Source organism: Pangasianodon hypophthalmus, chromosome 5 (genome assembly GCF_027358585.1).
Source record: "Pangasianodon hypophthalmus isolate fPanHyp1 chromosome 5, fPanHyp1.pri, whole genome shotgun sequence".
Taxonomy (NCBI): Eukaryota; Metazoa; Chordata; class Actinopteri; order Siluriformes; family Pangasiidae; genus Pangasianodon; species Pangasianodon hypophthalmus.
Genome location: NC_069714.1, coordinates 7,950,117 through 7,965,942, shown reverse-complemented (window position 1 = coordinate 7,965,942; position 15,826 = coordinate 7,950,117). Strand labels below are relative to the sequence as shown.

The 15,826-nt window shown below is 39.3% G+C and overlaps 1 protein-coding gene across 2 annotated transcripts; it reads right to left on the bottom strand.

Annotated features, from left to right (window-relative positions):
* Positions 1–3,261: 3,261 nt before the first annotated feature.
* Positions 3,262–14,185, bottom strand: creb1b (cAMP responsive element binding protein 1b). 2 transcript variants are annotated; one of them, XM_034304505.2, is made up of 8 exons: positions 14,014–14,185; positions 7,219–7,331; positions 6,793–6,939; positions 6,133–6,233; positions 5,901–6,040; positions 5,617–5,799; positions 5,294–5,447; positions 3,262–4,630 (listed from the first exon to the last, which is right to left on the bottom strand). In XM_034304505.2, exons 1-8 carry the CDS (start codon positions 14,018–14,020, stop codon positions 4,486–4,488), a joined length of 990 nt encoding a protein of 329 aa, XP_034160396.1. In that variant the 5' UTR covers positions 14,021–14,185; the 3' UTR covers positions 3,262–4,485. The 2 variants fall into 2 exon arrangements, with proteins under 2 accessions (XP_034160396.1, XP_026803021.1); XM_026947220.3 differs by lacking the exon at positions 14,014–14,185 and adding an exon at positions 13,817–13,974.
* Positions 14,186–15,826: the final 1,641 nt, after the last annotated feature.

Sequence of the window (15,826 nt, the reverse complement as noted above, 5' to 3'; positions counted from 1 at the left end):
TCCATTATGTGTCCTATATTCATGGGAATGGTGTGAAATATTGTATTATCTGGTATCAACCTCATTGATTCTGGTTTTGGTCCATGTGCTGCCCCCTCATCAGGTCTGTCTGTGCTGATTAATGACACCTAGTGCTGCTTTGGAGCACATCTAAATCTACAGACCTGATGATGAATGATTAGGATAGAAATGTGACTGGATTTAAAAATGCCAGTGCCATGACTTTCTGGGAAATATGCTGGACCATCACTATCTGTGACGTGTCCAGTGTTATTTTGTTCAAGGGACACAATTGTGAAGTCATAATGTGCATGACATTAGCAGTGAGTAAAACTGTATTTGATTAAACCCAAAAAATGGCACACATTAAAAAAAAATCACAAGATGGTCACAATTCCAGTCTAACTTAAGACAGATTTGTTTTAAACTCTTCTTGATATTACTAGATTTAAATGAGTCCTACTGATAATAGCTATACAAGCGATAAAAAAAAGTTTAACACTTCTTCCACAAAAGCTAAAAGACAAGAAGGCTTTAAAAAGGACAGGTAGGAAAATTGTGAAGGGAGCATGCTTGGATTAAAAAAGAAAACACAATCCATCCATTTTCCGTACCGCTTATCCTACACAGGGTCGCACGGAGCCCAGAGCCTATCCCAGGGGACTCAGGGCAGAAGGCAGGGGACACCCTGGACGGGGTGCCAACCCATCACAGGGCACAATCACACTCATTCACTCACTAATGCCAATCGGCCTACAACACATGTGTTTGGACTGGGGGAGGAAACCCCCAAAGCACAGGGAGAACATGCAAACTCCATGCACACAGGGCAGAGGTGGGAATCAAACCCCCAACCCTGGAGGTGCGAGGCAAATGTGCCACTACGCGCCACTGTGTGAGGCAAATAAGCCACTGTACCACCCCAGAAAATACAATCAAAACCTAAAATTAGTTCTGGTTATAATCGAATACTAATAATCAACTTCCTGTTGTATTATCAATTCAGGGAATTGAAAAAATGCTTTCAGTGAAATGTATAAGATGTAACATCGTCCTACAATAAGTTCAGTTATTTAATCTTTATCCGCAGGGACTGAACAGTTTCTCCGGCAGAGTGGTGAAACCCTAGCTGCAGGCTTCAGGGACCTTCAGAGTGTTCACCTGTCAGAAAATAATTGGTTTTGTGGATGAGACCAGGTTCAAGGTGTTCTGTGTCAAATTGCATATGCTTTTTTTGGCGAGCGCTCAAATCTGTATGGAGAAAGCCTGCTGGTGAGAGATTACTTCAACAATTTGTCGTGCTTGAGTCCGGTAGTACAAATGACACTGTGGGCAGAAAGAGTAAACTGTGGCAGCTTTGGGCAGTGAGGTATAATGGCTTTGTACCTCCTTGATGAAACACGAACTTTAGCATCCCATCAGATTATGCTTCTTGGGTAAGACAGCAATGTTTAATTACAATATAATTGTTCTGGTTTTCTTCTGTCTTTTTTTTTTATAGTCAATAAATCATTGTACAAACATAAAGCCCAAAAAAGCATGTCACATGGATAAAACTCTCACTGTCGGTTTTTCTGTGATGGATTTCAACTTCAAATAAAATTGCTGTTGCAGTAAATGGCAATGCTGGGCACAAAGCACAGAGAAGTGCCAGATGAAACCAGCTTTGATATATTCTATTATAGCACAGCACTGTTGAATTCGGGGGGTGTTGATTTATTCTATATTAGAGCAGCACTGACAGTAAGCAAATCAAAGGTTTATATTAATGCACTTATTTTCTTTTTTGTAGTATCTAACATGAGGACTTGTACGGCCAATGCTCCACATAAACGGATAAAAAAAACACGTATAACCACTGATGTGTTGAACTTTTCTTTGAGGAGATACTTATTTAGAGTCAGTTAGAGGAAAAGCTGTATGGGTTCTGACATGGGAAAGGCTTCAAAATGAAGGACATTTCTCAGGAACACGACAAGCTGCATGTTTTTTTTTTTTTGTCTTAGTAACTACAAGAGAGAAAAAGAGAGGCTGGTGAGGGAATTACTGTTTATAGCTGTTATAATGTAAGTGATAACAGGACCTAACTTGTACGGCTGATGATAAATGTAAATATTATATTATATTATATTATAATACTTGATAAAAATATGTAGTGCTGTGGCATAAGAGGAATAAAACACTTTGGGATATAATTGGAAAATAATCAACATCAGGATGGTAACAGTAACTCGGAGCAGGCCGTATCAGGTCGCTGATTACTTTCTTAAAACAGCATGCCCCGTCATGTTTTATTCCTCGACTTAATATTTTGAACTTTTCAGGAAACAAACAAGAACGACAACTAAGAGAGAAATGGTTTCCACACACTTGTTTTATATGAAATAGCTGCCGAAAATGCAACAGTCATGGTAGACTAACAACATATATTTGTACCCTCTATTTATGTGTTGATGCATCAAATACAAAGACGTCAAATCCATATCCATTGTGACGTAATGCAAAAATAACCATAGCGATATCAAAGTTAAAAAATGATATACAAAACAAGTTTAAACATGCTGTAATGACAGATAATAATACTTGTTATACAGTATACTATTCATTAGTTCAACTGTTTAAGACAAAGCAAAAGTTAACATATCTGTGTATATAAAAAGATGGCAGAAGTATGCAAGTCCATGACAGTTAAAAATCTTTATAATATTTAATCGTATCTATTCACTCTTTATGCAATCCAAATGCCCGAATTAAGCCCACTGTAACACTTTGTGCTTGAGTGGAACAGAAGCAGCCCAGATCAGTACATCAACATCCCATTAGCCTTGATTTCAGCCAAGTTCAGCAAACACACCTGGATCCTCTACAATCTCACAACACACACTGAGAAACCTAGCTATTTCCAAACCAAACTGCACATATTAAACACATCAACATTCTCCCCATGTGTCGCCTCTTCACAGTCTGCCCTCAGATGCACCAGCACTTGCAGCAATATTGGCAAATATGGTTTGACTCAGAGGCGCAAAGTTGCTCAAATTCTAGAAAATTTGACACTGAGGAATGTGTTTGTCTATTCTGAAGGGTACATGGAATGCAAAATAACTTGATTTAGAACAAGTTTAATATCCAAAAGACTGGGAGAACCCAGATCCATGGTAGTGGATCGCTATTGGCTAGAAGCAAGGCTTCTTTCTTAACAAAATGCAGTTACCAACTAAACTCAGCTTGTACAGTACTGTGCAAAAGTCTTAGGCACCCTATTTTTTTTTTAGTACAAACTTTGTTATGGATTTTTATTTTGACTTCTACATTATTGAGTCAGTACAAAAACATTTTAGATTTCCAAACATAAGTCAGCACAAAATTAAATGTTTGTATGTCAGTAAAGAAAGCAGCATATTACGTAAGAGTCTACTTTTCAGGCAAAAAACATAACAAAAACATAATGCTGGGTTTTGCATAAAAAAAATTAGAAGCAAGTGTGACAGTTAAAGTCTCCAGAAGAACTGTGGCTGGTTCTGCCAGATGCTCAGTAACACTTACAGCTCATTTCCTTATAAAAACTGCACACATTGTACCTGAGACTACTATTTATTTTTTTTTTAAAGCAAAGGGTCGTCACACCAAATATCAACTTTGTTTCATTTATTACTGTTTACTGCTCTTTATAGTATTTTTCTTTAATGTAGAGACATTTAATTTCATTATTTTTGAAGGCATCTTTGCTCTACAGCATTTCTTTGCACATGCCTAAGACTTTTTTTAAGACACAGTACTGTACATGACTAGAATAGTTTCCTATAGACAATACAAATATTTTCATTTATAAATGCCTTAAATTCTCTTGATTTGTTTTCGTAGTTATTTTATAAGGCATCAAAATTAAATTTAACAATATTTTACAGTAGAAATGTGTGTAAGTAGGCAAAAAACACTAACTCAAACATTTGACACCAAATATTAGTAACAGTCAGACAAATATAGCTCAAAATCTGATGCTTGAGGAAAAATGTTTCTCATTCCAGCTGACCCTCAACGTCCACAGATGTGTAGATATATTTAAATAGCATAACTGAGTTGCTTGCACCTCTTACAATATATTCAGATTTGTTAAAAACTTTTCTATCTCAGTATCAGTTAGGTGTTTCTAAATCAACACATTAACATTAATGAGAATGTTTTTTCCAACACACCTGGGGAGCTTAACAGGAGAAACGAGTCAGGGGATTATTAATTCGTAGAACACCTTCACGTGATTTATTTGTAAAGACGTGATCCGTTGGTGTGGAGATTTTGGCCATGGGGTTCATGCCCCAGTGTGTTCATGGGAATTTCCAGGCAGTCTGAAGCGTTTTTTTTTCCTTTCTTTTTTTTTTTTTAAAAAGTATATTTAGAAAACATGCGTTCCTTCCAGGGAGAACTCACACACAGTCTCTGTACATGTACACTGAAGTCCACCAAGGACAAACACGGATGAGGGTGTTACTCAGATTTATGGCAGTACAGGTCTTTGAGAGCTTTCAGTTCCTCAATGAGAGTTTTGTTCTGGTTCTCCAAAACAGCCACACGGTTCTCCAGACACTTCACGTACTCCTTCTTCTTCCGGCGGCACTCTCGGGCTGCCTCCCTGGAGAGACAGATGGAGCTCTAATCAGTGTGTATTAATGACATCTCTCCATCTAACGCTGTTTAGTGGAATTGATATCCTTTACTGTAAGCATGATTTGAAGCCAAAGCACATTACACATAAACATTATGATCAATTAAAAAGTGACATATGCAAAGTGTAATCTGCTGATATTGGACACAAAAGCAATGTTATATATCATACTCAAAGCCGATTTATACTTCTGTTTTAACACGTATTTGTGCTCTGATGCGGAGAAGGGGATCATGGGTAAGTGTGACACACAGAGAGACGTGCTGTTGCTCGGTCCTCCCACAAATTAACTACAGGTTGTGCGTATCTTTGGTGCTATGTTTCGGGCAAGCACTGATTGGTTGGCATTCCCAAATGTTTTCAGTGAGAATTTACTTGTTTTATAATTAATCATGCGATTGTTTCAAAACGAAATTATGCCCGAGTTATCTTTTATTTATTATACTTCAGTGAAATATGAAACTCACATTGTTTTTTGGCCCTTCTTTGTTGTGTAATTCAGTAAATTCTGGTGTTGTTCATGTGACAGCGCCTCCTATAGGACCCGCTCAAGTTATGTGCAAGTATGAATACTTCAGCCTGTGCGCGAGGTATAAATCAGCCCTGAAGTTCATTAATAAATGCCTGTACCTGTTCTTCATGAGGCGCACTTCTCGTTTGCGCGTGGCCTCCTCAGCACCTCCTTGGCTGGGCAGAGCAGGCGATGAGGCCATGACCACTCCAGGGCCGATGGTACTCGCTGCTGCTGTGCGGATCTGATACGCCTGAACATCTCCTGAAGCAGCTGTAAAATGAAGCGCAAAGGTAGATTCAGTGATTTTAGCAGATGCTAACTTTAAGCTGAGAGTATTCCTTGCAAAGCCATGCCCTCTAAACACATGCTGCCTAGTCTAGGACTCCTGAATGTTTGGCTAGTGTGTTAGGCCACCTTATAAGTGTGTGTTCCAGCTCACCTTGCACCACCACTTGGTTGCTGGGCACCAGGATCTGCTGCCCGTCGCTCGTCTGGGCGTACTGCAAGATAGTGGTGCCTGGCTGTGCAGCTGCCGCGTTTGTCATGGTCAGAGTCTGCAGACCTTGCACACCGTCTGTGCCGTTATTGGCCAGCTGGATGGCTCCGCCCTGTGTGATGGCAACTAAAAGATACAGAGAGGTAAGCGTGAACGGGTTTCTCCGAGTCCTCATCGTGAAAGTATACAACAGCAGGTGTACAGTCACTAATGAGACCGAAACATACTGTACTGGCCACTGCTGGTCTGATAAATGGGGGTTGGCACGGTAACTGTAGTGATGGCAGGTGCAGCGTCTTCCTCAGATTTCTCTTCCTCAATTCTTGGTACTCCTGGGGCATCTGACGACAAGTCGTTCAGAATCTTCCTGTGGGCCAAGGGAGCAAACGCAACATTAGCCTTCCAGCACACAATACTGTGATGTGCAGATAACAGTAATACTGCGGTACTCACACATACCTGTAAGAAGGGCGTCTGGAGAGGATCTCTCTGCGTTTCTGAGAGTCAGTCACGCTGTCCACGGACTCCTGCGAGTCCTCGCTCTCCGCCACTGTAGAGATCTGACCAAAATATAGAGACTTTGTGACCTCTCCATATTTTAGTCACAATAAGTGTGCATACAAATACACTAATAATTCAACCATTAGCTGATTTTGGTAGTTACAATGTTATATAAGTGGTCATGTAAACAGCAAACTACAATGCCCTATATCAGTTTAAAACTGATCATATTTCAAGAAGGTACTACAAACATAATCAGATAAAAAAAAAAAAAGATGGATTACAAAGAAAATTAAATGATGTTACCCTTATCAATGATAGCTAGTCAATAAAATACTTGCTACTTGAATTAAAATGAAACTTGCAAACATTTTCCACTTCACTTCTGGAAAATATAATTAGCTTCACTACCTGTAGCGATGACACTAAAGGTACATGTGCAGCATCCCACTTGAGTCCTTCTAGCATTAGACTTAGTGAATACTTCATCCAAAAATGCTAATGTAACTCATCCTCTCTCACTGTGCAAATACATCATGGTAACACTCTAGCCAAAAAGCTTTTGTCTTTCTTTCTAATGTGCCTTAGGAATTAAAATCATTTGCAGAAGACACTGACCTGGACTGCCTGCACCTGTGGAGACTGGATGACGGAGGGCTGCGCTGCCTGGATCACTCCGTGGACCTGCACTGTCTGCCCGTTAGGCAGCTGCACCAGGGTGACTGTGGGGGCGGCGGCGGTGGTGTGTCCTGCACCCACAGTCACCTATACACAGAAATAAAAACAAACATTCATTCAGGACACACACTGCTTATTAAAACTGCCATGAATACAAGTGTTATAAGTCCTGGCTTCAATTTAAGCTTAAGCTGGACTTTGTAAGACTTTTGACATCTGAGGAAATTTACGTCCACTGCCATTAACGTGATGAGTCGTTGCCCTGAGCTTGACCCAACTACTCTGTTCCACATCCAGATACCGCTTTGTAACCAAGTGAACACGATCACATGGATTGGTGAGCAGGCTTCCGGTGCTCATGGTTACCTGAGTGAGCGTGGCGATCTGGGCCTGGGTAATCTGCTGGGCCTCAGTCTCAGCCACAGCCGTGTCTGCACCCTGCTGGGCCTCCGCTCCCACCTCCATGGTCATTGAGTTATCTGCAGACATGACACATCACATTATGTACCAGAGCTCATTGTTACACTGTTGAAGGATCATGCTTACACTGATTTTAACATGCTCAATGATACTGCTGCATGTCGCCACTAATCTATCACCTCTGCCATGTGTAACGTCTCTAATGCGTTTCTGTTCTCAATATTACTACAGTAGGGTTCAGTCCTGCCCCTTTTATACAGTGTCTCCATTGTTCTGTCTGCCCTTTGTATACTTGTTTATGCTTTGCTGTGTAACCCCGAAGATTGAACCATGGCTTAGTAAGCTTCTTGTTAAGCCATAGCAGTATAGTGAAAAGCTTAAGCTGAATACCTACCAAATTAGGGGGGAAAAAAAAGTAACTCACTGACACCTTACTGAGCACATTTATTTTTACAATTTATTTAGTAATACTCCATACCAATATTATTCATATCCATTAAAATTTCCATAATTTGTTACAAAAGTGCTGCGTGCCACTCATTTTACGTATCATAACAATACATACCAATTTTTATAATAACAGGCTTTATTTTCCAACAACATTTATCCAAAACACATATTTACAAATGCACATTTCACCAAAGAGCTTATTTTTACACAGTGGAGACTTCAATGCCAATCAACAGTAAAGGGAACAAATTTGTATTTGACAGCAACTGGCGAATTCTTCCTGATAAAATACACTATATGGCCAAATGTTTGTGGACATGTGACCATCACGCCTGTATGTGGTATTTCCCCAAACTGTTACCACACAGTTGGAAGCACACAATTGTATAGAATGTCTCTGTATGCTGTAGCATTAAGATTTCTGTTCACTGGAACTAAGGGGCTCAAACCTGTTCCAGCATGACAATGCCCCTGTGCATAAAGCGAGCTCCATGAGCACATGGTTTACCAATGTTGGAGTGGAAGAACTCGAGTGTCCTGCACAGAGCCCTGACCTCAACCCCACTGAACACCTTTGGGATGAACTGGAACACCGACTGCACCCCAGACCTCCTCATCCAACATCACTGTCTGATCTCACTAATGCTCTTGTGGCTGAATGAACAGCCACACTCCAAAATCTAGTGGAAAGCCTTCCCAGAAGAGTGGAGGTTATTATAACAGCAAAGGGGGAATAAATCTGGACTGGGATGTTCAACAAGCACATACGAGTGTGATGGTCAGGTATCCACACACTTTTGGCCATATAGTGTGCTTTACTCTAGGAAGTTCGCCAGGTTATGTTTCTGAATTCATTTTTATTGGAATAAAAAAATATCTGGTAGAAACAAAACCAATGCACACTTATAGTTTACTCATGGGTGTATGTTCTCATTTCCTTTCCTTGAGTCTTATCTCTTGAGGACATGTGGAAGGTTTCCTGACCCCTGACATAACTCTTTCTTCCCACTGGTAGGCTGAAGAGTTTCTTTTCCCCCTAATGCTTCTATGTACTATAAAAGGTACTTCTGATGAGACTGACAATCAAGTTCAATGGCCATTTAATTATTTATAAAATGTATGTATCTGATAAGATTCAGCTTATATATTCTGCATTCTGTGAGAAACTGATTAAGGATTAGACACACTCTAGATTTTAACTTGTTCAGCCTGTTTTCCCTCACAGAGGCTGAAGTGTTGTTTTATATGAACGCCTTCAGTCATATGACAGTTATGCAAAATATTCCCACCTGGGAAGTCGTCCAGGAAATTGGTCTACATAAACTGTTCTCTGGAGTTTTCCTGCTTTGTTCGACAATTCAGAGCCACAGGGACTGTATGTTTGTACATGTTTAAATCCTGTCAGGTAAATTAATACATACTGAACATAAAGCCACTTATGATCATGTTCTAAAAAGCAGACAAGACAAGTTATAAATCATTGCTAACTTCCAAAATGTCCACCTTTCTAAAGCTCCACCTTTATTTATAGCTGCAATCTGTTCATCCTACATCGAGGCACAAGCCTGCTGACGGCGTCTTCCGTCCGCTGGGGAAAAAGCACAGCAGCGAATCAATGCTTTCAACCTCAGTGAACTTTAAAGCAGCTCCTGTGTGCTGAGACAGGAAGACTGCGCTGCCGTCACAGGCTTGTGTTAGTGGTGCGTACATTTAGCTAAACCAACTGCATAGCAGATATTTTCTTTTGTCTCTTTTGTGAGCAGACTTAGGTTAGTATTTAAACTCAAAGAAGGGTGTAGTTTATTTCTGATCAAAGAGAAGGGGTGTAAAATAACCTGAACAGGGATTCCCTGACACTTCACTGCATCTGGTCTTAGACTAATAAAAACTGTTGCTAGCAGTTTATTGTAGCCCATGACCTGGGTGAAGCCTAGACCTGTCAAATAAAAAAAGGTCAAGGTTAGAAAGTGCCTTTACCCGCAGTCCTTTACCATACAGAAATGTGCCCTCCCACTGACTACAGCCCTGTAAGAACTGGATTAATTTAACATGGGAAGGCGGGGTGATAGAAAATAAATGATTTATGTCATTTATTTATTTATTTTTTTACAGACTGCGTGTGCATGCAAAAGGAAAGATTACATTGTATTTTTACCTTCTATGAAATGAACAGTAGAAATAACCCCAGGTGACTGACAAGTTGGTGTATATATAAAGTGGGGTCCAAAAGTCTTAGACCACAAACAGAAAATAAACCGTTTTAGAATTTAAAACATTTTTAATCAAAGAAAAGAAAATGTTCAATATACAAGATTCTGCACTATTTCTAGGTCACTGTTTAAAGTTAAACATATTTTTGATACTGACCATGTTAACTCCTTTGTACAAAGGTCAGATTTTCCACAAGTCTTATCCCTTCCATTTAAGCACATGCTCAGACATCTCTGCAATTAATCTAACATGGACAGTCAAAATTGTTCACAAATATGTGAAATCCATGCCAGCTTGAGTGAATGCTGTCATTAAAGGGCGACAGACAAATTACAAATGGGGGGGAAGAAATTCTGAAATCCATGAAAATATTTCTACGATTTTTACTTTTCACTCAAGTTATTGCTGACAATATATTTTGCAATAAAAATGTTTGTATTAAATTAGAAAAGAATGCGAAATAGAAGGAGTTTCACTCGTGGTCTCAGACTTTTGGACCCCACTGTACTGTATACAGTATATGTATGAAAAAGGGTTTTTGAATGTTTTCTTTAATATAAAGGACATGCTCTTTTCTATTGTCTCCTACTGAAACCAAAGCAAAACCTGTCAGAATTTAAGATGCAGAACAACAAAATTTAGACTTCATATGAAAGGACGTGTCGGAGAAACAATGCTTCAGGGATTTAGTTAAGTTACTGAGTTCCTATTATAGAAGAAAAACCTACATAAATGTTATGGTCATGTGACCTACTAATGTTCAAGCACCCTGCAACAAGTGCTTACAATAAAGGTCCAAACTATCAGTTTGTATTAAAGTGAGGAATTTTTTTTGTACGCATGGAATTTTTAGTGTGACGACCATAAAATTGGTACATTGTGAACATTTGCATTGCAAAAACACTCCCATCTCTGTGATTTATACAGAGGCCACTAATCCTGTGCAAATCCATTATGCTTACTGCAGCCATCCTCCAGCAACATTACTTAACAGCCATATGCCCGGAAATCTTATTCCATCCAAATAGCACTTATGACTACAATCAACTGGGCTGATCATGTATGCTATGGGATATCACATTTTGAGACATTGTGAGTTTCAGGCTGGCTAATCTGATTCCTCTGTAGATTAACGTCAGAGCGCAATGGATATGCAACATGAGTTAAAGAAATCCTTCAACTTGCATGGAGCACAGAATACAAACTAGCTATCAGTGTAGCAAGCCAATAAATTAAACTGAGAAATATTATGTGCTTCTGCCAATTCATGGCCTTGAATGAGCCAGGGGTTTGCTGAGACGTCTATTCAGGGGACAGGAACTTTCTCTTAAAATGACTATATGACTATTTTTAAATTAAATATAATAATATAGTGATATTCAGGTTGTAGTTCAGTGTTAGGCCACATACTTTGTCTCAGCAGCTATTAAATGACATGGTACTGTTCTGAATCATCCCATCAAATATGTGTTATATTTTCATTACATGCTTGGTGACAGAAAGGAAGAACAGAAACTGGAACGTATAAGCGATCTATCTATTCAGTAGATGGAGTGGATATGAAACAGCTACATCAAGCAGGAGTCTGTCGAGACCTGACAACACACTAATCTACCAGAAAACTCTCTGTTTCAGCACAAATCCTTTTACATGATCTCATGATAGGTTGCACGATGCATCTGAACTCTTAGGAAAAACAGTACTTTTCCTTGTCGCTGGGGTGGTGCTCTCAAAGCTACATCTTTAATATCTGTCTTTCACCTGGAAATGTGGATATACACATTCTTGGGCAAAAAAAAAAAAGGGCGAAGCCCAGAAAAAAACTGCAAAATATTAAGCTTTAATGGTGTTAACAAGAAAACACTGTTCAGGAATTTAGCAAGAATTAAACAAAAAAAAACAAAGGAACTGAGTATGGGACAGCTTTTCCCATTGATTTTATTTAAATGTTTAAGCCTTGTGGCTCTTGATGGGCTGCATCAGGTGTGGCTATGCCTAATCTTTTAAGAAAAAAAAATCCCAGAAGATATTTTTGGAAAATTTTGTACACCCAGACATGTGTTCATGTGTTAGTTGGAATTTTACATCAAACATTTGAATCATTATCATGATTTTACCTTTGCATTCAAGAAGACTGAGTGAATTTCCCTGTTTCTAGCTTTTCCCCAAACAAACAGTTCACTGCAGCAAAAGTAAACCAGCCAATAGTTGCACACGAGCTCTCGGGAGTGCATTTGTTTCATTCTTGCTCATTTTCTGAACAATGATTCATTGTTAAGACCATTAAAAACTTAATATTTGTTTTTGGGCTTGGCTTTTTTTTTTTTTTTTTTTTTTTGCGCAGGAGTGTACCTTTAAAACTGATTCAAGGTTCAAAAATGGACCACAATTATTATTATTATTACTATTATTGAGTAAAGCTTTAAATGCTACACTATATACACACCTTTCTAGGTAAAAGATACACAGTAAAGGTACAAATGGTGTACAGATGATGGCATCTGCTTAGACATGAGTACAGCTTTTTCTGAGAGTGTATACTGCTGGGTCTGTTCACACACACACACACACACACACACACACACACACACACACACACACACACAGCCACTCAGATTGCTGCACATGGTGCAATCTTACCAAGTGAAAATATCTCAAATATAGTCAAATTTATTTAATATTTCCTATCATAAGATTACAATAATCCAAATATAAGATTATTAAAGCTATTTTAAGACATTTTTACTCATTTAAAGCTTCACTTTTTTTTCTTATTGTATTGGCAGATAATTTTGTTTCTTTCTAGAAATAAATGCTAAAATGAGCAAAATTATCTTCTAATAGAACAAGACTATTTGAACTTAGTTTAAAAAAGGTCTAGAAATAGGTTTAATAATCTTATATTTGGTTTGTGTTAATCTTATAATAGGAACTACTTGATAAATCTGACTATATTCAAGATATTTTCACTTGCTGTCATTTTTGCAGTGTGAACACACACAATCTCAGAAATGATTTGTACATTAGATGAAATGTTTATTAATAACAATCATTAATAAACATTAAAGTCCACTGATTATTGCACTTGAAGTGCTCATATCTGTGGAAAAAGCAACACTTTATAGAGCACTGCTACTGCTATTTCATTCAGGGTTCATTTATTATCTGTTGAAAAAGCAGTTCAGTTTAATTAATATTACTACAACGCTTTTTTTTTTTTTTTTACACAAATGTAACACTAACACTGGGCCTAGCTGCTCCTATACTTACAGTCTTGCTACTATTTTAACTGTAAGTGCGATTAGAAACTAGCCAGTTAGCCTGCTAGCTATAATCCAGTCAGCACATAAAGAGCAAAAGCAGTGGTCAGCTGTCGACTTGACTAGAATATAATATAAAAGATAAAGAGTCTTGCTTCATGTTTACCAACAAACAAACAAACATTTAACCTATTAAAAGCGACTAGTTTAGCTGCCTAGCGACCTAGTAAGCGTGCTAAAATTATAGCTAGGTAGCTAAAGAAGGGTGGCTAGTCAGGTTAGCCTGACGAAACGCTTACACCCGGAGATGACACAACCATAACACACACACACACACACACACACACACACACACACACACACACACACACGCAGTTGTTTGCTCGTTTCCGCTGCGCCCTAAACTGTGCTACTGACTCGACATTTCCCCCTGTGCTCTGTAACACAGCTCGTTCCCCCGTTCCTGGAGTCCACAGGCTCCCCTCCCTCCCTCCGTTGCATGTACAACAACCCCGCCGCCATGATCTCTTTGTTTCCTACGGGCCGAACCCGACCCGAGCTCTGTCTTATCCGGGACATGCCCGCGCGCTCCCTCCCCGCCGGGACACTTTGTCTTCTCTTACCGATACACACTCCTTCCGTCACTCGCGAGCCCTCGGAGCTCCACTTTTATTCGGGCCGACACGTAAGAGACCGCGTCAGGCTACACCTCCGCCGCGTCACCGACAACAACAACGACACACTCGGAACTGGGGAGACGGAAAGCCGATCAGAGCGAGCGCCTCAGCCGAGCATGGCCCGAAGCGCACACGGAACTTACCGAACATCCAACGAAGATTGCCGAAGTGGGCTCGAGTGTAAGCGAAATTGTACGAAGGCTATCGAAGATCGCCGAATTTTAAAGTAGGAGGATTCTCGAGAATTATGGATTTTGCTCCAATAGTTAAAGGAGCATTAGGCAAGATTAACCGAAATTAGTTACGCTTAGGTCTCTAACCATTAAGTAGGTGGGTTCAAGGAGATTTTAATGATTTTTTAAATTCCTTGAACCCGCCCCTCTCCCGTAATTCCCACCCATTTAAGCAAAGCTCCGCCCCCAGAGCCTGGTTTGTAGAATTAAACTACAATTATAACATACATCACGTGCGAAATTCACGAAATTCGGCTCATAATGATTTATGAGAATGGTCAAGAGTGCATTTGTTGTCCTTGTACAAGTAAGAAAAAAAAAAATCAACTATTGCTCCTTTAAAAAAAATAAAAAATTCCCACAAATGCAGCAGGGGAATCAACTCACATGTGGTGTCCAAATGCTGTTTCTACATTCTTGTACCTGAGTTACAGCATAAACATGCAGTGTTAGCTTACCACCATTTAGCAAACTATTTCATTTTGCTTCCATGGTATCAAGCGGATTGATTTAGAACAGTGATTACTATTTTGACCAGATCTACTGTACAGGTGTGCTCATACAGAGAATTGATGCACAGGCCTAGGCATGGAAAATATTTGTTTCTGATTAGCTGGGGTGTGGAGTATGGAATCTAACGAGTCAGAATATAACTAAATACAAAAAAGGATTTAAAAAATGCTTTGATTTTTGCATCCAGACTCAGTAAATAAATAAAATATTACTTTATGTTATTCCTGGAGGTTGAGCAGGTAGCATTGCCAGCTCACAGCTCCACTGTCCCCTGGGGAGGGCCATGAAAATAACGCAACTTTAAATGAACAAAATGTTTTCTTTTCGACTGTGCATGTGACTGTCAGGCACAGCCCCATCCTTTATAACAGACCAAGCAAACCCAGTTCCAACTGCAGAACTTGTTACTGTCCCTGATGACCTGGACCCCAATACAGCTAGTGCAGTGCAACAGCCACATACAGACACAGCCAGCGTGGTGCGTCCAGACACATTCACATCCAGACACTAATAGTGCTATGTCTGGATCAAGAAATCTCTCTACTGGCATTGGGAAACATCTTCCTTCTCCAGACGACATTCAGCCTTTGCCAAAACTAGGCCCAGGAAATTTTTAGGGCTGTCACTAAAAGTAAAGTGAAATCCTCTATCCAAACGGACACACCAGTTGAAAGAGAACTCGAGGAGAGAAAGGACTAAATAAAAAAGATGTTCTTCAGAATGAGTGCGAAGTCACAATCCAAAGCTCCATCCAAAACCCATGAGCCTAAAACGGCTCAGAAAAGGAGAGATCCATCAGATTCTGATGAGCATGAAGATGAGTACTGTCTTACATGTGTAGAGTCACATGAACTGTGCACCCAAGGTCTACCAGTGTACATATGCCCAAACTGTGGCTTGTGACTCTGATTGAGACACACACACACACATACACACAATTATTATTATATTACACAATTAATTATAAATTATGGAGAAAGAAAGAGGGGTTAGAAAGGGTTAAAGGGTTAGATTTACTGGTATATTTGTGGCTGTTCATCAGTTATAATTTTAACAAGACAGTATTTAATTCAGTAAGTAGAATAGAACAGAACAGTTTGTTTATAATGAATTGTGATGTTTTAATATTAGTTAAGGTAAGAGAAAAATGAAAGGGGTATAGTTTTTTTTTATTATTATTGCTCTTCTTGTTGTTCAGTACAAGCCTATG